This window comes from Erythrolamprus reginae, chromosome 3 (assembly GCF_031021105.1).
Source record: "Erythrolamprus reginae isolate rEryReg1 chromosome 3, rEryReg1.hap1, whole genome shotgun sequence".
In the NCBI taxonomy this organism is placed as follows: Eukaryota; Metazoa; Chordata; class Lepidosauria; order Squamata; family Dipsadidae; genus Erythrolamprus; species Erythrolamprus reginae.
This window is the reverse complement of record NC_091952.1, coordinates 77043712-77069358: the sequence shown is the minus strand read 5'-3', so window position 1 is coordinate 77069358 and position 25647 is coordinate 77043712. Positions and strand designations below refer to the sequence as shown.

The following is a 25647-nucleotide window of genomic DNA, read 5'->3' as shown; positions in this document are numbered from 1 at the left end:
TGGAAAAGAGGGCATGTGCTAATATATAGTGAAACTAAATACAATAAAATCTTACACACACACACACACACACACACACACATATATATATATTACATTGATCTACAAACAAAACCTGGAATATAGAAATTGACAAATATACATATAAAAATTATTAATTTTCAGGACACAAGGTTTTCATTGTTTTATGCCGGAGCATAAACGCTACTTCAACATGACTTCATTAAATGATAGTCACTACATTATAAAAAATAATTCATTAATAATTGTTAGTTTGGCTATTGTTAATAAGGTGTGTTGAAAGCTTTAACAATCCTGATTTCATCTCAGATTTGCTGCAACGTGTACTGATAAAGAACAACTGGGTTGTGTTTTGACAGCTAGATGCCTCACTAGAAAACTATACTTAGAGGAATCTAAGAGTGTTGTCATTTCTATGGGACGATAAACAGCCTAGATCAATGACCCTTAACCCTTTGGGCACCAGGAACCTGTTCCGTGGAGAGAGATTTTTCCGCGAACCAGTGGGGGCATGGTTTTATGTACTACCTGCATCCCACAAATGGGGCTTTGCTTGTTTGCATGGCCCAGTTTCTGGCATGCTGCAGCCTGGTACCAGTCCATGGACCAAGGGTTTGTAACCCCTGGCCTTGATCTTCTCTGTACTTAACAGAATATCTTGTTTTATTCTATCTAAGGATTTCACCTGGTAAATTAGTGTCTCTTATTATTTTGCCTCGTTTAGATTCCTTAAATTTGAAATCCAACAATTATTTTATAAAAATTCAGCATCCCAATCATTTTAATCTCAGTTTGCATATATTATAAAACTGCATCATCATTGTGGATTGATGTGGATTCGTACGACTTTCCAAATCTGGAAAAAATTATAGCTGTACCAGAAACCCAAACAATTCATTCATAATATGAATAGTGCTTTGGCAATTTATAAAGAATTGGTCATTCATCTAATGTTACAGTGTCATTCTCTTTCATACAGGGTGCGTTACAATTATTTTTTGGAACTGTTCAATAAATCTGTTCAATAAAAGTAATTTATTGAACAGATTTGCACAAACACTTAATATTATTCAAAGTACTGTCCTTGGACCTCTACACATTTTTTTCCAGTGACTCTGCCATGACCGGTATGTGCCCTGGAAGGCGTCTTCAGAGACCTCTCACAAGGTTTTGTCATGGCTATGGATGGAAAATGCACCTTGCCACAAAGCACTATGAGTCCGTGAGTTCTGGGCCAAACACCAGGTGCCAACGCTTCCCCACCCCCCCATAGTCCTGACGTCACCCCAGCAGACTTCTTTTTGTTCCCAGCCCTGAAAGGAACCTGTTTTTCATCCATAGAAGAGATCCAATCAGCCGTGACGAAGACCTTGTGAGAAATTCCCGAAGACGCCTTCCAGGGCGCGTACCGTTCATGGCAGAGTTGCTGGAAAAACTGTTAGAAGCCCAAGGACAGTACTTTGAATAATTTTAAGTGTTTGTGCAAATCTGTTCAATAAATTACTATAAAAAAATAATTGCATTACTTTTGGAACGCACGGGAATATCCTGTGACACCTCTTTTTTTCTACAAAAGTCAAGCAGATGAAATAGCTACAAAGTGCTTTTTCATTTGTTTGCAGGATCAGATCTTAGAGTCATTTCATGGTTGCAAAAGCTATTTTTTCTTAGATGTGGTATAATCTGTACTATACACTGAGAATAGATTGTTTGGACTCGCACATAACAACCCATTTTGTTTGCTTATCTGATAATGAAAAAATAAAATAAAGAAAATGTTGGGTGGAATTGGAAGAGATTAAGACATTTGTTTATTAAATAGCAATTCTGTCACAGAGTAAATGGTTTACACAATTAAAATGCTTAAAATTATTTATGGTTTGCCATTTATGTTTATGTTTTGATTGCTTGCATGACTTTAGATTTCAATTAATTTCTGGGTTATTGTGCTGCCTGTTAGAATTAAAGGTCACTAAAGTTTAGTGACTTCTTTCTGACATCATGTTATAGCTAGATTCATTAAGTATGCAGCTGTCATTGAGGCTAAAAAAGATATATGATATTCTCTATTTTAAAACAAAATAGAGTACATACTTGCTCAGTGTGTCAAATTGTAGAGATGAGTCAATGTGATTCCTCTATTTTAATTGAACCTAGGCCTTGAAAGCTGAATACAGAGTATGAATTAACCACATAGGTTGTGAATGTTGAATCTTCCATTTAAGTTTCAAATAAGGCTTTCTGCTAACTCTTTCCTGGTCAGCTCTTTCCTATAGTCTCCTACAAAAGAAGTCTAAAGCAAGTCCTCCATTAATCACCTTTCCTCAAGGAGAGATTAGATTGAAATTTGTTGTCCTTTCCATGAATATAGTAATAGACATAATTGAATAAGAAAGGAAAAAAGGAAGGCGGAGAAAAAATAATAATACATACTTCGTGTTTTCTTTCCACAGCTTGATGTCAGGACTAGCAGCTCTGGATGCTAAAACATCTAGTCGATTAGGCATCATTACTGTTACTTACTACCTGTGGACTACATTTGTGGCTGTGATTGTGGGAATCATTATGGTCTCTATTATCCATCCTGGTGGGGCAGCCCAGAAGGAAGACACCGAAGAAGGTGCAAAGCCAATCATGAGTTCTGCAGATGCATTGCTGGATCTGATTCGGTAACAACATTCTCACCGTTGTTTTTATGAAGGTTTAGATTTTACATATTCAATGACACTGTGTTGGATGGTCACATTTTAAAATCCATGAATGCTAAATGTCAGTGATGAATTCATTTAAAAGAACTTGGAAATTAAGAGCTACCTTCTCTTCCCTAAACTCAAATGTATTTGGGCATATGTGAATTTATCCTTTCTTGCTTCAAGACCACTGTTTTCCCTAATACCCTGTTTCCCCGATAGTAAGACACCCCCGATTGTAAGACGTATCGGGGGTTTCAGGGGGGTCGGCTAATATAAGCCGTACCCCGAAAGTAAGACATATGTCTTACTTTCGGGGAAACACGGGGGTATTGCCGGGGGGGAGCCTGATGACGTCGCTTCCAAGCTCCCCGCGCACCCCTCGCCTTCGCCTCGCCGCGGCGCCACCGCCTCTTCCCCGGCTTGGCAAAGCGAAGGACGGCGCTGGTCCGAAGTGAGCCGAGCGGGCGGCGGCTTGCAGCGAAGGCGCTCGTCCCAGCAACCGAGTCCTGCCGAGGCTCGGCTGCAAGCGGCCAGCGAAGCCAACCAGCTCCGAGGCGAGCGGCCGGAGCTGAGCCCTCCTTCGCCCGTCTCCTTTCCGGCAGGTAGGTGGGGCTGCCCAACTGCGCAGAACGGCTCCTCCCATCCAGACACATGCTTCCCCGACACGCGTCTGTGGCTCCACGCGTGCACGCCACTTGGAGCCCTGAGGTTGAACTTGGAAAAGGGCTCACGAGGCTCCTGTCCCGCGGCTGCCCTTCTGGACTCTGGGGAGATGCCTTCGGGAACGCGACCCTTTCAATTTTTTTCCAATATAAGACATACCCCGAAAGTAAGATGTAGTGGGGCTTTTGGGGGTAAAAAGAAAGTAAGACACTGTCTTACTTTCGGGGAAACACGGTAGCTAATAGTAAGTAAAAGAGAGCTAAGGAGACGAATAAATGTTTGGCCTGAATTCTAATGCAAATAAGAGGCCGGGCGAAATAACGCCTGGCCGAAAATTGCCAATGGCGGGAACCAACTCGGCTCCCCCATCAGCTGGGGGGCGTTTCCCGCGATAGCGCGGGAACGCCCCAGAGCAATCAGTGGCCGCTCGGGCATTCTGGGAAAGCCGAGGGGCGGGGCGTGTGCCCTTTATCAGGGCTTGCTTGCCCCCCCGGCTTCTCTTGGCCCCGAGCTCGCCACAAAACGGAGCTCGCCTCCTCGTTGGATTGCCTTCTTCATTGCCAGCAGCGCGGACGGCGCCTACACGAGCGTCGAAATCCACCTTTTCCCGCCCGGTTTGCTTGCTTGGGGAAAGGGGGGGGAGGTGGTCAGATGGCTGGCGCGGGCCGGCGGCCCCAATACACCCCCCCAACCTTGTGTATATAGCGGCGGGGCGCGCAGGGGCTTTGGTCGGCTTGCCTGCTGGGATCGCAGTTTCGGGACCTGTGTTTTGTCCGGGCAGGTGATCCAGGGCTCTGACAACCCAGCTGGCAACGTGCCGGGAGCGTTTCGGTGCGGGGCGGCCTGGGCGAGCGCTAGGGAGTGGGCGACAGCAGCTGAGAGGCCCCTTTTGTTCCCTTCCTCCACTTGGTTTGTTTTGGCCGCCGATTTCGGGGTCATGACTTTTTGCGCGCCCGGAGTGTTTCGCTGCCGGGCTACCAGGGCGAGCGCTGGGGAGAGAGGGGGTAGCCTTTCCCCCCCATGGCTTGTGTTTCCCAGCGGAATCCAGGGGCCTCGAGCAGGTCGCGTGCAGGGCAGCGCCTTGATTGTGCCACGTGGCGAGCCTCTCACCCCCCCACCCCTACTCATCCTAGTCTATTGGTTTCGGATGCACTTAGCTTTGTATGTATACACTCAGAAGAAAATTACAAGTGTTACCTAGATTGTAATCTGGGCAACCAGATGGTCATAGCTGATAGAAGGAGAAAAATATGTCGTCCATTAAAAACCTGATAATGACAGAGTTATACCTGAACTTTTATAAAAAATAGTGTGCTTCAACTTATTGGCACATCCATGGTGGAGAAATTTATTACAGAACTGATCAGAAATATCAACCTACTGTAAACATCAAGGTGCCTGAGTACATCTTCTTTGAAATCCTTTAGTCTCCCTTCCTCAATGTCAACTAATTCTGCAAAAGGCAAGCTCTTAGAAACATAGAAACATAGAAGATTGACGGCAGAAAAAGACCTCATGGTCCATCTAGTCTGCCCTTATACTGTTTCCTGTATTTTATCTTAGGATGGATATATGTTTATCCCAGGCATGTTTAAATTCAGTTACTATGGATTTACCAACCACGTCTTCTGGAAGTTTGTTCCAAGCATCTACTACTCTTTCAGTAAAATAATATTTTCTCATGTTACTTCTAATCTTTCCCCCAGCTAACCTCAGATTGTGCCCCCTTGTTCTTGTGTTCACTTTCCTATTAAAAACACTCCTTTCCTACTTCTCTTTCTCTTTGCTGCATATCCTACCACTTGTGGGTGTCTTTTTCTTTATCATCCTTTTGTTCTGTTCCTCTCCCTAAACCCCCTTTTAGATTTGGAAAGTCTTTAAGTTTCCAAAGTAATATAAATGTGTGGCTTGAGGAAAGATATAAGATAGTACAGTGCTTGCTTAAGATAGGAAGAAAGACTTAGTATTTATTAAATAACCAAACATATGGAGTTGAAAGCAGATTTATGATAAGATAAGCAATTGAAAAGCTGTGTGTGTTAATCTGGAGAAGAGAAATGTTAAAAGGAAATAAGGACAAGAATTGTCTGTCTGGCATGCTGAGTCTTCCTACTAGTATAAAGGCAAACCTAGAAGCAGTAGATCGAAACTGACTTTTCCTAAACATTAGCTGACACTTTCTAATAGCAAAAATGCTGAGCAATGAGAAATATTGTGTCATGGGGAATTATTCTTCTTTCACCCTACCCTGGCTCCAGAGGCTTTCTTTGAGTTTCCGGGAGGGCGAAAACAGCCTCCTATGGGCTGTTTCTGGACTTCCAAAGATGGAAATGGGCCTGTTTCTGGACTTCCAGAACCTCCAGGAGGCCCATTTTTCACTGTCCCCAGGCTTCAGAGGCTTCCCCCACCCCTGTGCATGCTTGTGTGACCCCCACTGCATGCACACGTCATCCCATGGCAGATACCCCAAAATCAACTGGCCAGTGGGAGCCCAGTGGAGCTGCGCTGGGAAACAACTCGTGTGCCTGCAGAGATGGTTTTCATGCCACCTGTGGCATGCTTGCCATTGGTTCACCATCACGGGCCTAGGGTATACATTTTGGACACTTACTGACAGAAAACTGATTTTTTTTTCTTACGGCAAGTTATAATTCTTCATATATGTGTATATATGAAGCATGAAGATAGGATCTTAAAAGAGAGGTATGGCGCATTGCAGGCTGCCTTTTGTATGCTGAGCTCGTGATCGGCTCTTACTTAGTATAAGGAAATCAATTTTATTTTAATCTCTAATCTAACAATATTATTTTAAGTAATGGAATGACATTAAATCAAGTGCACATTAAGATGATTGCATTTGTGAATATTTCCCCCCAAATTCTTCCTGGTAGTTCGGATTATTTGTCTACAGTGGTACCTCTACTTAAGAACTTAATTCGTTCCGTGACCAGGTTCTTAAGTAGAAACGTTCTTAAGTAGAAGATTTTTTTCCCATAAGAATCAATGTAAAAGCAAATAAGGCGTGCAAACCTATTAGGAAAGAAATAAAAACTAGGAATTTGGGTGGGAGGAGGCGGAGGAAGAGGAAGAAGAGGAGGAGGAGGACAGTCGCTGCTGAAGGAAGAAGGTGAGGTGAGGGGAATCAAAAAAATCCAAAACTTTAAGGCTTAAAAATAAGAGGGACTGTGAGGTGGCGAGGAGGAGCACGCGCCTTCCATACACTGCGCCAGAGAGAGAAACCCAGGGGGAATGGCAGGAAATTGGCGGGGCCTTTGTGTTCGCTCTCAAATTTCCTGGGAAATTTTTCCGGGCTCGGGTTCTTAAGTAGAAAATGGTTCTTAAGCAGAGGCAAAAAAATCTTGAACACCCGGTTCTTATCTAGAAAAGTTCTTAAGTAGAGGCGTTCTTAAGTAGAGGTACCACTGTATCTAATTCCATATACTGACTGGCTTCTAGTCTCAGATGGGGCATTTTTCATTACCTGCTATTTGATCTTTTCAATTGAAAGAGTTAGAAACGGAAGCTGAGACTTTGTCCATAGACAACATCTGCTACTGAATTATGATCTTTTCAGCAGCATTTGATTCTTCCCTCATACAAAATTATTTGATGAAGGCTCCTTAATTAGTTCTTTATGTTCTTTTATTTTTTGCTTCTTTCTCTCTCTTGTAAATTATGAGTAACTGAACATAAATACATTTCTATTCTCAGAAGAAACTTTGGAATCTCGGTGTTGACAGTGAGAATGTTTATCATGCTTGTTGATTCAGCTTTCAAAGACCTGGAAATCAAATTTAAAGCTGTTTATAACAGGAAGCAGAGCTAAGTGGAAATATAACCAAAGCCATTAGAATTAAGCAGTGAGTGAGTCTTTTAATGGCCCTGAGCAATTTGCATAGCTCAGGGTCATAGAAAATTTGCATAGCATGCATGCAGCTGACATGTTTGTTAACTGTATGTCCTTGAATGTACCCTCCTTCCCATGTTAATTAGTGGTAAACTGTAATTAAACATAGACATGTGGTGGAATTCAGCTAGTTTTTGGGTGCCCTCAGAGTCATCTGAATAATTCAAATGAATGGGGAACCTTCTTGGAACTGCTGAAAGGACTATGTTGTAAACAGTAGACAGGTGGACTGATGAAACATTGGGCCTTTATTTTATTTGTAAAATGTATGCTCCCCCCCCCACCTTACTTCAAGGTAACTCTGTTTTACAAAACAGAAACAAAAGAGGTCCAGGTTGCTTTCCTCAGCATGGTGGGATTTATTTATTTATTTATTTATTAGATTTGTATGCCGCCCCTCTCCGTAGACTCGGGGCGGCTCACAGCAGAGTAAAACAGTTCATAACAAATCTAATAATTTACAATTTAAAATATTTTAAAAAACCCATTATTAAGCAGACATACGTACAAACATACCATACCGTACATAAATTGTATAGGCCCGGGGGAGATATCTCAGTTCCCCCATGCCTGATGGCAAAGGTGGGTTTTGATGAGTTTACGAAAGGCAAGGAGGGTGGGGGCAGTTCTAATCTCTGGGGGGAGTTGGTTCCAGAGAGTTGGGGCCGCCATAGAGAAGGCTCTTCCCCTGGGGCCCGCCAACTGACATTGTTTAGTTGACGGGACCCGGAGAAGGCCCACTCTGTGGGACCTAATTGGTCGCTGGGATTCGTGCAGCAGAACGCGGTCTCGGAGATATTCTGGTCCGATGCCATGAAGGGCTTTATAGGTCATAACCAACACTTTGAATTGTGACTGGAGGTTGATCGGCAACCAATGCAGACTGCGGAGTGTTGGTGTAACATGGGCATACCTTGGGAAGCCCATGACTGCTCTCGCAGCTGCATTCTGCACAATCTGAAGGGATGGTAAAAGGGATGGTAAACAATCCCGGAAACTGATCAGTTAGTGAGGAGCATGTAATTGCTTTTCAGACAATATACTTGGCTAGCATTGTTATCAAAGCTGAAAAATGAAATCTTTACAGACATGTCTTAAACCAGCTTTATTCCCAGTCATTTCTGCTCAGGAGACAAGCAGCTTAAGGCCGCTGACCCAAAAAAGCTTGAAGGCAAGCAAAAGGAAATACATCACCTCAGCAAATGGAAAAGAAAGAAAATCATGGCATCTCTTTGAAACATGACAAGACCTGGCGTGAAATGCTCCTGGTTCACTCATGCCTCTTGGTTGTTGGAGAGCCAGTCTCAAAGGCAGTACGAGGCTCCGCCCACCTGCCCGGATGCTGGGTTCTTTTACCCTCTGCACATGCACAGAGTGCTTTGCGCATACACAGAGGATAAAAAACCCCAAATGGCAGCGTCCATGAAGATGGGCGGAGCCTCACACTACCTTGGCGACCAGTTCTCCAATGATTGATAGGCACAAGCGAACCTGGAGCATTTCACTTCTGGATGGGACCTTTCTGGCAATAAAACCTTCTTTCCAGCTACCATAGACAAGTTACAGCAGAACAAAGATCAGCAGTATTCAGTTAATAGCTTTACAGAATTAAATACTGATATTGTCTTAGCAGCTTATTTGTTCCCATTTGGTTAAGAGAGAATATGAAAGAGATGAAGAAATATAAGGGCATCACTATGAGAAGGATGTTTAAGAGCAGCATATCTTCCAGGAGAATCTGAATATATAGGCATTGATCTCTGTGCTGCCCAAATCGTCCCATTTAAATGAATGAATGAATGAAAAAATAAAATAAAATAAAATAAAATAAAATAATAAAATAAAATAAAATACAGTGATCCCCCGGTTATTGCGAGGGTTCCGTTCCAGGACCCTCCGCAATGAGCGAAATTTCGCGAAGTAGCGCTGCGGAAGTAAAAACACCGTCTGCGCATGCGCGATCTTTTTTTTAAATTATTTTAAGTCCGCGCGTGCGCAGACGGTGGGGCGACGGCAGTTCGGAGGCTGGCAATGGTTATTTTTCATGGTTTTTTCCTGCTCTCAAGTTCCTAGCTCTCAGTGAGTAAACCTGCCACTTTTGATTTTAAAGTCCATTTTTAACAGGGTTTCTTCTGGTCAAGTTCCTAGCTCTCAGTGAGTAAAACCTGCCACTTTTGATTTTAAAGCCCATTTTTAACAGGGTTTCTTCTGGTCAAGTTCCTAGCTCTCAGTGAGTAAACCTGCCACTTTTGATTTTAAAGTCCATTTTTAACAGGGTTTCTTCTGGTCAAGTTCCTAGCTCTCAGTGAGTAAACCTGCCACTTTTGATTTTAAAGCCCATTTTTAACAGGGTTTCTTCTGGTCAAGTTCCTAGCTCTCAGTGAGTAAACCTGCCACTTTTGATTTTAAAGTCCATTTTTAACAGGGTTTCTTCTGGTCAAGTTCCTAGCTCTCAGTGAGTAAACCTGCCACTTTTGATTTTAAAGCCCATTTTTAACAGGGTTTCTTCTGGTCAAGTTCCTAGCTCTCAGTGAGTAAACCTGCCACTTTTGATTTTAAAGCCCATTTTTAACAGGGTTTCTTCTGGTCAAGTTCCTAGCTCTCAGTGAGTAAACCTGCCACTTTTGATTTTAAAGTCCATTTTTAACAGGGTTTCTTCTGGTCAAGTTCCTAGCTCTCAGTGAGTAAACCTGCCACTTTTGATTTTAAAGCCCATTTTTAACAGGGTTTCTTCTGGTCAAGTTCCTAGCTCTCAGTGAGTAAAACCTGCCACTTTTGATTTTAAAGCCCATTTTTAACAGGGTTTCTTCTGGTCAAGTTCCTAGCTCTCAGTGAGTAAACCTGCCACTTTTGATTTTAAAGCCCATTTTTAACAGGGTTTCTTCTGGTCAAGTTCCTAGCTCTCAGTGAGTAAAACCTGCCACTTTTGATTTTAAAGCCCATTTTTAACAGGGTTTCTTCTGGTCAAGTTCCTAGCTCTCAGTGAGTAAAACCTGCCACTTTTGATTTTAAAGCCCATTTTTAACAGGGTTTCTTCTGGTCAAGTTCCTAGCTCTCAGTGAGTAAAACCTGCCACTTTTGATTTTAAAGCCCATTTTTAACAGGGTTTCTTCTGGTCAAGTTCCTAGCTCTCAGTGAGTAAACCTGCCACTTTTGATTTTAAAGTCCATTTTTAACAGGGTTTCTTCTGGTCAAGTTCCTAGCTCTCAGTGAGTAAACCTGCCACTTTTGATTTTAAAGTCCATTTTTAACAGGGTTTCTTCTGGTCAAGTTCCTAGCTCTCAGTGAGTAAAACCTGCCACTTTTGATTTTAAAGCCCATTTTTAACAGGGTTTCTTCTGGTCAAGTTCCTAGCTCTCAGTGAGTAAAACCTGCCACTTTTGATTTTAAAGCCCATTTTTAACAGGGTTTCTTCTGGTCAAGTTCCTAGCTCTCAGTGAGTAAACCTGCCACTTTTGATTTTAAAGCCCATTTTTTACCTGGTTTTTGGCTCTCATGTCCTCCTTCCATCCCTCCCTCCTTCCTTTAGTAAAAAGCACTTAAACAATGACAGAATAAAAAACCCCAGCCCTCACCTGTGTTTGAATTTCATTCACTCAGTCATTCATTCTTCTCTATGCCACTCAGTCCCAACACTTTCAACCCACAAATTACCATTTCCCATCCCCTTACTGTACCTCTACCTGTACCTGTAACCTGTACACATTGAATACACTTAGTCATCCTGATAGAAACAATAAAAATATTTATTTATTTTTTACATTTTTGGGGGGGGGTTAGCATAACTAGGATAAATCGGGATCTTCTTCTATCACCATGTCTACAATGGACGCTGCAGGTGATGTTGTGGCAGACCTCTTGGTTTTCGTGAGAAACATAGTTATGGGCAGTTGTTGGCGCGTTTTCTTTTGCTTGGCTAACAAGGCTCTGTATGGTGCAATGGTGTTGTCAAGGGAGGCCTTAAAGTGTATAGAGCGAGTCATGTTGGGATCCCAAAGTTCCGCCATGCGTTGCAGATGTGCAGCAGTTCTGTTCATTTCTGCAAGCCGCTCTAGCGTTAGGCCAACATCTTCTTCTTCCTCAGCTTCTACAACTCCCTCCTCTTCTTCACTCGCTGACCTGGTCAGCTCCTCCAGATCTTTGTCTGTCAGCGGTAGGCCATGCTCATCTATCAAACCATTGACTTCCGCTGGTGTCATGTCAACGAAGCCTTCTCCACCCAGTGCCTGTGCCAGCTTCACAGACTTCTGGACTGCAGCATCTTGGATTTCTTCGGGAGCAAATCCCCTGTGATCATGCACCACTTCTGGCCACAATTTCTTCCAGCAGGCATTCATTGTCTGCGACTTCATATCCACTAAGGCACTCTGAATGTTCGTCAGACAAGATGCAATTGTGTACTGACGCCAGTAGGCCTTCAATGTGAAGTTTGCATCAGCATCCATTGCTGCCACGATGCTTCCAAGAGAATTGCGTGTGTACAGTGCCTTAAATGCGCGGATAATACCTTGATCCATCGGCTGGATAAGCGATGTGGTGTTTGGTGGCAAGAATTCGACTTGCACCCCATCATGTTCATCTGCCAGATCATCATGGCCTCCGGCATTGTCCATTAGGAGAAGCACTTTGAAATCTAGTCCTTTGGCAGCCAAATAAACCTGCACCTGTGGGATGAAGCAGTGATGAAACCAGTCCCGCGTGAGGGGTTTTGTAATCCATGCTTTAGGATTATGCATCCAGTACACTGGCAATGCATTCTTATTTCTGTTCTTGAGGGCTCTTGGATTTTGTGACTTATAAATTAGCCCTGGCTTCAGCAAAAAGCCTGCTGCATTCCCACACATGACCAAAGTCACTCTATCTTTCATGGCCTTAAAGCCAGGGGCTTTGGCTTCATCTTGCATCAAGAAAGTCCGTGAAGGCATCCTCTTCCAGAACAGGCCTGTTTCATCCATGTTGAACACCTGTTCTGGATGGTAGTCCCCTTCTGCAATTAGATCTCTAAAGGTGTGCCGGACAAAGTTTTCAGCTGCACCTGTATCTGCTGAGGCAGCTTCTCCATGCAATGACACACTCTTCAGGCCATAGCGCCGTTGAAATCTGTCAAACCACCCTTTGCTTGCTGTGAATGTGGCTTGGGCTGAAGAAGCAGAAGATGTTGATGGCTGGGGGTCTTCAGAGTCATCTACAGAGAATGACAGGAAAGGGAGAGAGAAGTGACTTGAATGAAAGCATACAGTCTTTCCATCCCTCCCCTCCCTCCCTCCCTCCTAACATCCCTCCCTCCCTCCATCCATCCATCCTTCCATCACTCCCTCCTTCTCTCCCTCCCTCCTAACATCCCTCCCTCCCTCCCTCCTTCCATCACTCCCTCCTTCTCTCCCTCCCTCCCTCCTAACATCCCTCCCTCCCTCCATCCATCCATCCTTCCATCACTCCCTCCTTCTCTCCCTCCCTCCTAACATCCCTCCCTCCCTCCTTCCATCACTCCCTCCTTCTCTCCCTCCCTCCCTCCCTCCATCCTTCCATCACTCCCTCCTTCTCTCCCTCCCTTCTCTCCCTCCCTCCTAACATCCCTCCCTCCCTCCATCCTTCCATCACTCCCTCCTTCTCTCCCTCCCTTCTCTCCCTCCCTCCTAACATCCCTCCCTCCCTCCATCCATCCTTCCATCACTCCCTCCTTCTCTCCCTCCCTTCTCTCCCTCCCTCCCCCCATCCATCCATCCCTCCCTCCTTCCATCCATCCTTCCACCCTTAACACTTAACACTTAAATACAGTATGTAATGACAGAATAAAAAACCTCAGCCCTTACCTGCGTTTCCCTCATCTGCATCGCCTTCTTCTGTGTCTTCAAGACGGTTGTACAATTGTTGTGCTTTGGTTCTTATAGTGTTGGTATCCAAAGCAATGCTCTTTTTGCGGCAGTCTTGTACCCACACAGACAAAGCAGCTTCCATCTTCATAAGCCTTTTGTTTCTAGGCGTCACTATTCTTTTTGCACCCTTGTTGAATGATATCAGAGAACTTTGCCTTATCTTCTTCTCCTCTTTCCTAATGTATCGCACAGTCGATTCGTTGATCCCATAATGCCGACCAACCTCTACATTAGAATGTCCCGCTTTCAGCATGTCCAAAAGTTCAATCTTTTCCTTAATTGTCAGCATCTTCCTGCTCTTTTTAGCATCTCCGGCTCCACTCCGCATGGAACGTTTAGGTGCCATCTTCCACGAAGTCTTCACAAAAGAGCTCCAAGCAAGAGATCGAAGAAACAGATCCAAGAAAGAGCTCCAAGCAAGAGATCGAAGAAACAGATCCAAGAAAGAGCTCCAAGCAAGAGATCGAAGAAACAGATCCAAGAAAGAGCTCCAAGCAAGAGATCGAAGAAACAGATCCAAGACAGAGCTCCAAGCAAGAGATCGAAGAAACAGATCCAAGACAGAGCTCCAATGCAAGAAACAGCTCCGACCAACAGCTCACAAAGTTCCAAGACAGAAACGGCTGCACAAGTTGCAAGTTGCAAAGGAAAGGAAAGCAAATCACTGATTGGCCGAGATTTCTGCCCATCAGCAATGACAATGGTGATTGGCTGAAATTTTGCTGTATCACCATTGCCATTGCAATGGCAAAGCTGATTGGCCGAGATTTCGGCCAACCAGCAATGCCACACGTCAGTTTGGTCAGTTTGGGCGGGAAAAACCGGGCAAGTACTGTATTTTTAACTTTTTTTTTTTTTTTGAAAAATCGCGATGTAGCCTGTAAAGCGTTTCGCAACGATCGAGATGGTAGCAATTGCTCAAAAATCGCGAAGTACCATGTAAAGCGTTTCGCAACGATCGAGATGGTAGCAATTGCTCAAAAATCGCGAAGTACCCTGTTCGCAATGGTTGGGGATGCAATAAACGGGGGATCACTGTAAAATAAAATAAAATAAAATAAAATAAAATAGTACCATTCCTGTAAGATCGGTGTCTCCATTTGAAAATCATTGCATAAATAATTATCTAAAATCTGCTGAGAGAGTTTGAAAGACTTCAGCACCAAGATCCCACCTCCAATAAAAGTATCGTACAGCACTAATGAGAACTGCAGTAGCACAAATCTCATGTTCAATAGTGTAGCTCCAAAATGGGCATAAATTGTTTTTTGAAATTTTTCCAAGAACATCATGGAGCTAATTAAAAAAAAACTTGCTCAATTTTATAGGACAGCTGCTTTTTTCCACACATAATTTGAAAAAAGGGCAACAAGTATGATCAAGGAAATGGAGCACCTCCCTTATGAAATCAGGTCTCTTCAGTCTTGAAAGACGGCATTTAAAGGGTGACTTGATCGAAGTGTATAAAATCATGCATGGGATAGAAAAGGTAGATATGGAAAAATTCTTTTCTATATCACACAATACTAGGACAAGGGGGCACTCCCTAAAGCTCATAGGAAAGAAAGTGAGGACAAATCAAGGGAAATATTTCTTCACCCAGAGGGTCATTGGTTTTTGGAATTCACTTTTAGAAGATGTCCTGACAGCTGTCAGCCTTGATAGCTTCAAGGCAGGATTAGACAGATTCATGGATGCCAAGTGTATCCATGGTGGTTATTGAAACGGATGTCCATATGCCACCTCTATGTTGGTTGAGGCAGGCAGGATTCCCTTGGGTACCATTTGTTGGGAGTCAAGGGAAAGGGAGGGTCTTGCCTTCTCTTTCTGCTCAAGATCCCCATGGACAATTAGTGGGCCACTGTGTGACACAGAATGCTGGACTTGATGGGCTTTGGCCCGATTCAGCATGGCTCTTATGTTCTTATGTTTCTATAAAGTGGAGAAAGGGCTCTAGACTAACTGCATCTCCTCCACAACACAACTATTGCCACCATGCACAGAATAATTTGTTTAGGGTGTCTGTCAGGGCCTGCACTCTACTAGAATTGATGTGATCCTAAACTCCTGTTCTAGTGAAATAGTGCCTTATCGTATGTTTTGGTCATTTCAAGAAAGTTAATTTTGAAGAATGATTTACCGTGGAAAACCAGCCTATTTAAAATATATTGGAAGAATTCCAGTCACTTCAATTAAAAGGTTGTTGTTCAGTCACTAAGTTGTGTCTGACTCTTTGTGGCCCCACAGACCACAGCACACCAGGCTCCAGTGTCCTCAATTGTCTCTCAGATTTTGCCCAAATTCATGTTCATTATATTGATGACACTATCTAAACATCTCTTCCTTTGCCATCCACTTCTCCTTTAGCCTATTATAACATCAGGGGATTTTTTCAATAGGTCCTCTCCAGTGGTGGCATTCAGATAATTCCACCCTCGTTTTGCTGAAAATGTGAGCATTAACATGTGCCCACGCATTGTGCCCACGCCACACAGCAAGGCTCGACAGAGTGGCCTTTTGGGGTCTGCTCCCCTCCATTTCTGCTCACTGCAGCAGCAGCTGCTTCTGTCCACACTGGCGTCTTGTGCAATTTAGCAGCTGTGAGCCACCGCTTTTTAAAAATTATTATTATTATTATTATTATTATTATTATTATTATTATTATTATCATTATCAATATCAGTATTATTATTATTATCATTATTATTATCATTATTATCATCATCATTATTATTATCATTATTATCATTATTATCATTATTATCATTATTATCATTATTATCATCATTATTATCATTATTATCATCATTATTATCATTATTATTTAGATTTGTAAGCCGCTCTTCTCCAAAAACTTTTTGCAAGACTGCTATCCTTTCTCCCTAGTCCTTAACAGAAATAACAGAATAACAAAGTTGGAAGGGACCTTCTCATGAAGCAGGAGACTGTAGATCTTTCCAAACAAATGGCTGTCCAGTCTCTTCTTTAAAACCTCCAGTGATAGATCACTTACAACTTCTGGAAGAAAACCATTCCACTGATTCATTGTTCTAACTATCAGGAAATCTCCTAATTTCTAAGTTGGATCTCTCTTCGATTAGTTTCTATCCATTGCTTCTTGTTCTACCTTCAGGTGCTTTGGATAATAGGTTGAACTTTTGTTATGAGATGCCCTCCACCATCTTTCAGGAAGGAGAAATTTCTCCTTTAAAAAACATAGTATATAGCCTGTGTGTTCTCAGATAAGAACATAGGAGATAGGATGTTACCTATTTCATCTTTATGGGGCATCTTCAGAGGTGAGAAGCCAGATGTTGTTCTATGAGAATTCAAAGCCTCTTCAGGGAATCAAACTCATTGGCCTTCATGCTTTGGATAACTATGATCCATTAAATTTTAGATGCCATCTAAATCTGGCAGCTTGTACTGGTTTGTGGCCATAACAGATGGTCCATGAACATCTTGATTGCACCTTCCCATCGTGGTCCTGGTACTGGTCCGGTACTGGTCCTATGGAGGAGCTATGGGGATTCCCCTAAGTTTGCTGACTTCAGACTGATCATCTCATGTTCCTTTGGCTTGTCCTCATAAGACATATCCTCAAGCCAATCAGTTAATCAATCAATCAATCAATCAATCAATCAATCAATCAATCAGTCAGTCAGTCAGTCAGTCAGTCAGTCAAAATAGAACCTTGGTGGTCTTCTAGATCAATCCTATACCAAAGAGGATATACCATGTCTTCTTGTCACCTTCCCCTGATGTGGTACTGAAAACTATGCATAGTTCTCCAAGCGTAGTGTCAGCAAGGCAGAACAGAGGGGCAGGAGAACCAGAATTGTCATAGTCCCTCTGTCAGCTTTGACCAAGGCCCAGCCCAGTTCTGTACAGAAGAATGCAAAGGAAAAACCCATCTGCTTCATCTACCATCAGCAGGGGAATTATAGCCATCCTTCTCTTTCCATCCCTACCCCATCCAGGATCCATGGAGAAAACCTCCACAGCCACCAAGAGAAGATTTCACCCATCTTCAAATGACAACCAAGGAGAATTAGTAGTTTACAATGCAGAATCGCTTTTATTCAAGTGCAAAGAAAAAACATTAAGAGAAACCATCAAATGCGTCAAGCAGTCCAAAGCAATCCATATTTCCGGTTTTAGAAATAATTTTAGAAAGCAGGGAAGAGACAAACTTCTAAATGTTCACAGATCTTTCCTTCGTAACTTCATTTAAAATCCCTTCCCTTATCAATTTAGCAGGGGGCTCATTTAACAGGAAGGCAGTGGGAGATTGCTCCTGGTTCGGACCGGTTCTTAAGAACTGATAGCAGCAGTGGCAGAAGGCTCCACCCACCCACCCGGGAAGCTTCTGTGCATGCAAGCGCATGCACAAACCAGTAGTAATTAATTCATAACCTACTACTGCAGAAAGGCATGGTACTATCTGCTGAAGGTGGCCAGATAGATAGTACCATGCAGAAAGTGAAAGCTAGATGCAGGCCAATGTAGGACCCAGAGATGTCTTAGCCAATATTCTAAAATTTCTGTTTGATCATGAAGAGTCCTGGTTTCCTTAACAAGGGAGGTTGCAAGGATTGCAGATGCTGCCACGGCGACCAAAACGTCCCAGGCGGCCTCCAAAATAGCCAGCACCGAAGCGTCCAATACCTCCGGGGGAACATGGAGTGTTGCCTCCAACAGCGACAGGCTCACAGCTGGCGGAGAGGATGGGGCCAGGGATGGTGACCACAACTGCAGGTGGCTGGATGGTCACCTCGGATGGTGGGATCTGGTTGATGGGCTGTGGGTGGACTCCGGCCAGGGTGCCCAGGCTTCCTGAGGTTTCGGCCAAAGCGCCAGCTCCATAGCCATAACCTAAACCATAGCCAAGACCTGCATAGCCAAGACCTCCATAGCCGAAACCTCCATAGCCAAGACCACAACCAAGGCCTCTGGAACCAGCTGATCCGAAGCCAACAGCTGGGGCGGAGGCACAAGATGGCACAGCACAAGAAGGTCCACAGTAAGCCATGACTAGATGGAAGAGCTGTTGGAAGAAGAAGCATGGGTTTTGTGATTCACAGAAAGCAGGAATTTCCTCAAGGAAAAAACAAAAGACTCTTTCTGGTATCATGGACAGGTAGGCCCAACATACAGAATAACAGAGTTGGAAGAGACCTCAGAGGTCTTCTAGTCCAACCCCCTCTACCATTTTAGACAAATAACTATCCCATTTCTTCTTTAAAAAACCTGGTGTTGGAGTATCCACAACTTCTGGAAGCAAGTCATGATCACACTTGGGTCTGTCATAAATAATGTCCTCATTTTCAAACACACAGATTTGGATCCCATTGCCAAGTGGTGTAGTCCTTAAATGAATCAGAATTGATTTTACAACCTGTTTTCCTTTAGTCATTAAAAGAACTCAGGTTTCCCTATTGACTTTGCTTCATGGAAGCCGCCTGGAAAGCTAATTAACAGTGACCATGTGAGACCCAGGGACATTTCAACTGGTTAAGCATGAGAACCAGAAGTAATTGTTTAGTCTTTTCTGAAAAATTTCCAGAGATGGAGAAGCTACAACCCCTATCAGATGGCTGTTCCATAGTTCTACAAATCTGGAAGTTTTTGTCCTAACGTTTGAATGAAATATAGGTCACTGAAAATCTCATTTTAAGGCAAACATATTTTCTGAATGCTCAGAGCTTGGAAAGGTCAGAGCGAAACAATTTTCTAGGCTATTCCTAAGAGGAGATAGGACCTGTTTCAATTAATTCCTTCTTTCCTTCTTTCCTTCTTTCCTTCCTTCCTTCCTTCTTTCTTTCTTTCTTTCTTTCCTTCCTTCCTTCCTCTCATCCATCTATCAGATTCTAAGTAGGATATCTTGTAATGCCATCCCATTCCAGAACTGTAACAGCTTAGAAGGCATCTCAGAGGGACTTACCAGAGAGACTCTTAGAGAAGCAGTCAAGAGGAGGAGATGAAGCTGATGGAAGCTCTCAACACAAGAAGCTCTTTTATACTGTTTTCTGTCCCCCACTGCTAGAATAGAGACACCCCCTTTATGCCCCAGGGTTTCATTAATAAGCAGTTTCTGCATAGCTTCATCTCTCCCACCCAAATTACTTTAATAAGTAGAAATAAGTAGTTGAAGACATAGCGTTTTGTTAACCACATAAGTTGCAGTTGTCCCTTTGATCTTTTCTTTTCTTTTCTTCTATGGATGCCATTCATTCATTCAAAACACAATGAATTAATGAAGGCATGACACATGAAAATTGCTACTTATTTGTTTGTTTGCTTGCTTGTTTATTCAAGTACGTATTTGATAATACGGCAGATAAAGACCTCATGGTCCATCTAGTCTGCCCTTATACTATTTCCTGTATTTTATCTTAGGATGGATATATGTTTATCCCAGGCATGTTTAAATTCAGTAACTAACCTCAGATTGTGCCCCCCTGTTCTTGTGTTCACTTTCCTATTAAAAACACTTCCCTACTGAACCTTATTTAACCCTTTAACATATTTACATGCTTCGATCGTGTCCCCCCTTTCCCTTCTGTCTTCCTGACTATAGAGATTGAGTTCATTAAGTCTTTCCTGATAAATGCACTTGGGGATTTATGGGGGAAGGTTTTATGCTTAAAACCTTCCCCCATTTTTGTAGCCCATCTTTGGACCCATTCAATTTTATCAACATCTTTTGTAGGTAAGGTCTCCAGAACTGGACAAAGTATTCTAAATGTGGTCTCACAGTGTTCTATACAGCGGGGTCACAATCTCCCTCTTCCTGCTTGTTATACCTCTAGCTATGCAGCCAAGCATTCTACTTGCTTTCCCTACCACCTGACTGCACTGTTCACCCATTTTGAGACTGTCAGAAATCACTACCCCTAAATCCTTCTCTTCTGAGGTTTTTGCTAACACAGAACTGCCAATACAATACTGAGATTGAAGATTCCTTTTCCCCAAGTGCATTATTTTATATTTGGAAACATTAAACTGCAGTTTCCATTGCTTTGGCAACTTATCTAGTAAAGCTAAACCATTTACCATATTAAGGGAACATTTGGACAGGAACGGTGGGCATGCCCCTTGCTAACCTCTTAGAAATGGGGTGAGGTCAACAATAGACAGTCTGAGGGTAAAGGTTTGGGGAAGAATCCACAGAGTCAGGTAGTGAGTTCCAGGCGTTAACCACTCTGTTACTGAAGTCATATTTTTCATAATCAAGTTTGGAGCAGTTCATTTTCAGTTTGCATCTGTTGTGTGCTCGTGTATTGTTGTGGTTGAAGCTGAAGTAGTCGTTGACAGGAAGGATGTTGCAGCAGATAATTTTGTGAGCTATGCTTAAGTCATGCAATGTAGTTCTAAGTTTTCTAAGCCTAGGATTTCAAGTATGGTAGCGTATTCTGTTGCGAACAGAGAAATAGAGGATTCTTTTGATAAAGTATATCTGGTCACGCTCTATTGTATTAATGTCCGATATGCAGTGTGGGTTCCAGACAGATGAGCTGTATTCAAGGATTGATCTGATGAATATTTTATGCGCTCTGGTTAGTAGTGTTATGTTATGTTGTGTTGTGTTGTGATGTGATGTGATGTGATGTTGTTATGTTGTGTTGTGTTGTGTTTGTTACGTTACGTTACGTTACGTTACGTTACGTTATGTTATGTTATGTTATGTTATGTTGGGACCTGGTCTATTCCTAGCATCACCACCCCGCTTTCATGTTCTTAAAAGGTGACGGCAACAATTGAAAATGAGAGGGGAAAAAATCAAAACTCTTTTCTCAATATTTAAGATTAAGAAGAATTGGCATTCATCACGGTCAATCGTTCCACAAAGTCGGCAGTCTCCCAGTGGAGGGAACTTTGCTGCCAGATTTCCATCACTGATAATAACTTTTAAATATACTAGTATTCCTTGTTCATTTATTTACTGACTCTGGCTTATTGACCAGTCCAGTCCTGGAAGAAACCAGCACAAAAAGAGACAAAAGCAATAGAAACCAGGAAAAGCGATTCTATAGGAGATGATCACACTAAATCCACGTCCCATATCTCTGATCTTCACACCAGTCCAATTGTGTTCCAAAACAGCCACATTTCTATGCTTCTTTGAAAGTTTACTAAAATTGGGTTGGTCATAATATTAGGGATAAACCAAATAGTCAGATAGAGGGACTATCATGGAGAAGGCTCAATTCTGAGCTTCTGGAGGTGACAAGACTATAACTTTAATTAATTTAATTTTAATTATTAGATTTGTATGCCACCCCTCTCGAGAGGATTCGGAGCGGCTCACAGCAACAATACAACATGTACAAATCTAATGTTAAAAACAATTTAAAACATTATAAAAAAGAAAAAAAATCACACAATCTAACAGACCATACATAAAACCATAGTAGCTAGGGTTATATTAATTTTCCCATGCCTGGCGACATAGGTAGATCTTCAGGAGCTTTCGAAAGGTAAGGAGGGTGGGGGCAGTTCTAATCTCTGGGGGAAGTTGATTCCAGAGGGCTGGGGCCGCAACAGAGAAGGCTCTTCCCCTGGGTCCCACCAGATGGCATTGTTTAGTCGACGGGACCTGGAGAAGGCCAACTCTGTGGGACCTAATTAGTCGCTGGGATTTGTGCAGCAGAAGGCGGTCCCGAAGATATTCTGGGGCGATGCCATGTAGGGCTTTATAATGAGAAGGTTGAATACCGAGGTTCTGGAAATGTCACTCCATTGGTGATGGGACCTTCAGGATATCACTGGATTTATCTACCCTGCTAAGCCATGTTAACTTATTTGTTTGAACAAACCACCATTATCATATCTTGAGAACTAGTGTGCCAACATCAGTATGTGATTTTCACGCAGTTTCAAACGTGTTCCAGAACAAATATGTATTCATGGTTCCATGAAAGCTTAGGTTGGGTTGGTCAAAGTTTTTGGGTTACATAGTTCAGAAAGGGGGGCCATCATGGAGAAAGTTCAACTCTGGAGTTCTGGAGTTGGTGATGGGACCTCCAGGATGCTTCTCCCTCCAGACATTGCTGAAGAATAAAGTCACCCTGGAGCAGGTGGCCTCAGGTTTAGAGTGAACTGGGGTTACTGGCTTTCAACAAGGCCTTGAGAACACAATTTTTTCATCTTCCCATGTATTGGGTAGATTCAGGAATATCTGCAGAATCATAAGGTCTCTACCTTGAAGTCAAAGATTATTTTTCTGATTCAAGGAAATGCTATAATTTTCACAGAATTGCAACTGAGGACAACAAACCCTGCTTTGATCTTATCTTTATCCCCATCCTGTGGCAGAGGCACATTTCCAAGATCAGATAAACAGAAGCAATTTAACCTGAAGTTGGCAAACATGAAAGGATGCACAGTTCATCCAGTAGCTTATTTGTGGTGACGTGATGATTGTACCTCAGAATGCTAAGGTGACAATTTCTGCTGAGTGAAGAACCTTATTTTCTTCTTTTGAATGATGGAAAAGAAAATTGTAGGAAGCCAAATGAAGTTTTTATGAGTCCCAACTTCCTGGGGACGCCATCCAAATTGTATAAAAGCCTTCTCTACTCTCTGTAGTGCGATCAGCTTCTGGTTGACTCTCCTGTCTTCACTACTTGTCTCCAAAGCAGGTAAGACTATCTACTCAGAGAGAATCCCTCCTGGTTGCAAGCAGATAAGGTAGATGTTCAAGTCAGAATCTGAGGTTCTTCAAACTTTGGATCTCATCATAGACTAGAATGCTTTTGGATGCTTCTGCTTTCAGAACCAGCTTCACACTTTCTTTTTGAAGGACTAAGATGGGCTTCATTTTGAGTTTCCCTCCCACACCCTCTCCTCTATTTTTAGATCCAAAGAGTTTATGGTTAGGATACTGGAAAGCAATCAGGTCTTTTTGAGATAGCTTGGATGGTCATGCATATAAAATCCAGGTTGTAATAGCAAATGTTTGAGGGTTTCCAGTTAACTCAACTGTTTACTAGAATGAGCAAAAGTCTCATTCAAAAATTCTTGACTTCTTACTCAGAGTCAGACTTACACAACTCATGAAACCAGTTGAGAAATTGAGAAATTTAGAGAAGATGACAGGAAAAATATGGGTGGACCTTTCACCTGATCTTAGGACTTGGCCACTAGCTGGCCAAAGAAAGAAGCATACTCTTTAGCGTTAAACAATAGCATATGGTGCAGAGGTGAGCTAATATTTACAGAGTATTTTTAGACTTGATGGACTCAGAAGACACAGAAATTGAGGTTTCTCCCTTACTTTATATCCTATTACGGAGCCTTATATTTGATGTTTAATCCTGGTGACTTCAACCATGCATTTTTCTTGGTAGGGTCTTTTTTATTTTTCACTATAACCTGAGGAAGTCAGTTGGTCAAGGACCATCATGTTGGATCCAAAATTGGCTTCAAAAATAATGAGAGTGCTGAAAGAAAGCCAAGTCTTTAAAAGCTGGACCTTTACTTCAACATTTTCTTCTACCCTCTAAAGAAAGGAAGGGTTGGGTTTCCAGCTCTGCCTTCCAAAATTCATGGCCTGGACTGGTAATCCTCTTGACCATTTTAGGCTGAGAAAGCCTAACTTGAGAAGATCAGTTAGAGCTTACTATTCACCCCAGTTCTAGCAAATCAAAGCCTATTAAAGTTATCCTCTTGGTTGACAGAAGAAGCAATGGATGCAGTGATAAAATTGAATTGATCATAATTCTCACAATCTCTCTCTATTTCTTACACTAGACTCACTTTACAACTCAACGCCATGGCTTACTGTGGACCCTCTTGTGCTGTGCCATCTTGTGCCTCCGCTCCAGCTGTTGGCTTTGGATCAGCTGGCTCCAGAGGCCTTGGTTGTGGTCTTGGCTATGGAGGTTTTGGCTATGGAGGTCTTGGCTATGCAGGTCTTGGCTATGCAGGTCTTGGCTATGGTTTGGGTTATGGCTACGGAGCTGGTGCCTTGGCCGAAACCTCAGGAAGCCTGGGCACCCTGGCCGGAGTCAATCCACGACCCATCAACCAGATCCCACCATCCGAGGTGACCATCCAGCCACCTGCAGTTGTGGTCACGATCCCTGGCCCCATCCTCTCCGCCAGCTGTGAGCCCGTCGCCGTTGGAGGCAACACTCCATGTGCCCCTGGAGGCTATTTCGGAGGCCGCCTGGGACGTCTTGGTCGCCGTGGCAGCATCTGCGCCCTCCCTTGCAACCTCCCCTGTTAAGTAAACCAGGACTCTCCATGACCAAAAACAGATTTCAGAAGATTGGCTAAGGCGTGTCAGGCCCTATTTTGGCCTGCCTGTAGTTTTCACAATTCTCCTCTGTCTGCTCTGTTTTGATCCCATTGCTTGCATTTTTCCCCCCCAGTATTCCCACAATCACTTATGGCAAAGAACGCTAGGTGCTCCTGTGAAATTATCTCTTCGCTCAATTGATCAGTTCAAGAGTTTTACGTGACGGTATCAAGGGAAGAAGCTCAGCAAACATCTTGGCTATAGAGGTCCTTCTTTGGCTGAAAGCTCAGCCTGGACCCCTTGACTGGTGTCATCCATTTCCATCATTAACCAGACACCGTCAATCAAGATCATCATCCACCCACCTGCTTCCATTGTGACCTTCATCAGTCCTATTCTATTCATCAGCTGTGAGTCCATTTGTGTTGGAGGAAACACACCATGTGTGATCTCTGGTTCTTTCAGAAAGTGAAGTCTGGGCTTATGGCTTAGGGAACATGTGGACACGTGGACTAAAAGAAGGTGTCTTCCAGGATATTGAGGGAATGTCTGCTTGTCATTGCATCGCTCTGAAAAAAAGATTGGTCTAAGCCTAGGAATGATCTAACGTGGATTAAAAAGATGAAGATCCATTTGTTGGTATCTGGCTTAGAATCTGAAAAGGTTGAGTTTCTAGAATTTCCTTTGAAGCTCATCCTCTTCCACTGCCTGGCGTCTCTCTTTTCTTGTCTCAGTTTTAGAGCTAAGAAAAAAAGGGAGCTGTAATTGTTTATTTCTATTTTATTTGCTTTGTATGTTGCTTGTACCTTTGATAATTGTCCATTCATGCTTTTGTTTCCATTTCTTCATTAAAACTCATGCTGAAATCTTATTTCTGAATCTCCGGTGTTTTTTAAACTTCTGGGTGGGTTTTAATTTGATTTATTTACTGGTTGATTACAGATGTATTTTTGTCACTTCCCTAGCTGGATACTAAACAGCTCTCAAGCAACAATATGCTTATGTACAGTAATTCCCCCAAAATCTGTGTTAAGAAGGAACTACAACAAACATTTGAATCATGCAACCATGGCATGGTAGAACACCAAACCACCAAACTTTATCTTCTACAAAAGTCCCTGGACCAATTCCAGTCTTGGACGATGCAACGGTCATATTATTAGAAGCATCTTAGCTATTAAACAGAGTTTTGGGTTTCAGATGTGGCAGGAAGTTGCGGTAGAAAAGGAAGTTCTTGAAATA

General features: G+C 42.8%; 1 protein-coding gene across 2 annotated transcripts in view; it reads left to right on the top strand.

Annotated features, from left to right (window-relative positions):
- Positions 1–25647, top strand: part of SLC1A7 (solute carrier family 1 member 7) — an 85767-nt gene that overhangs the window by 27494 nt on the left and 32626 nt on the right. For both annotated transcript variants that reach the window (XM_070745880.1, XM_070745881.1), the window contains one exon: positions 2475–2690. In XM_070745880.1, coding sequence (XP_070601981.1) covers positions 2475–2690 — 216 coding nt within the window. The remainder of the gene's footprint in view (positions 1–2474; positions 2691–25647) is intronic.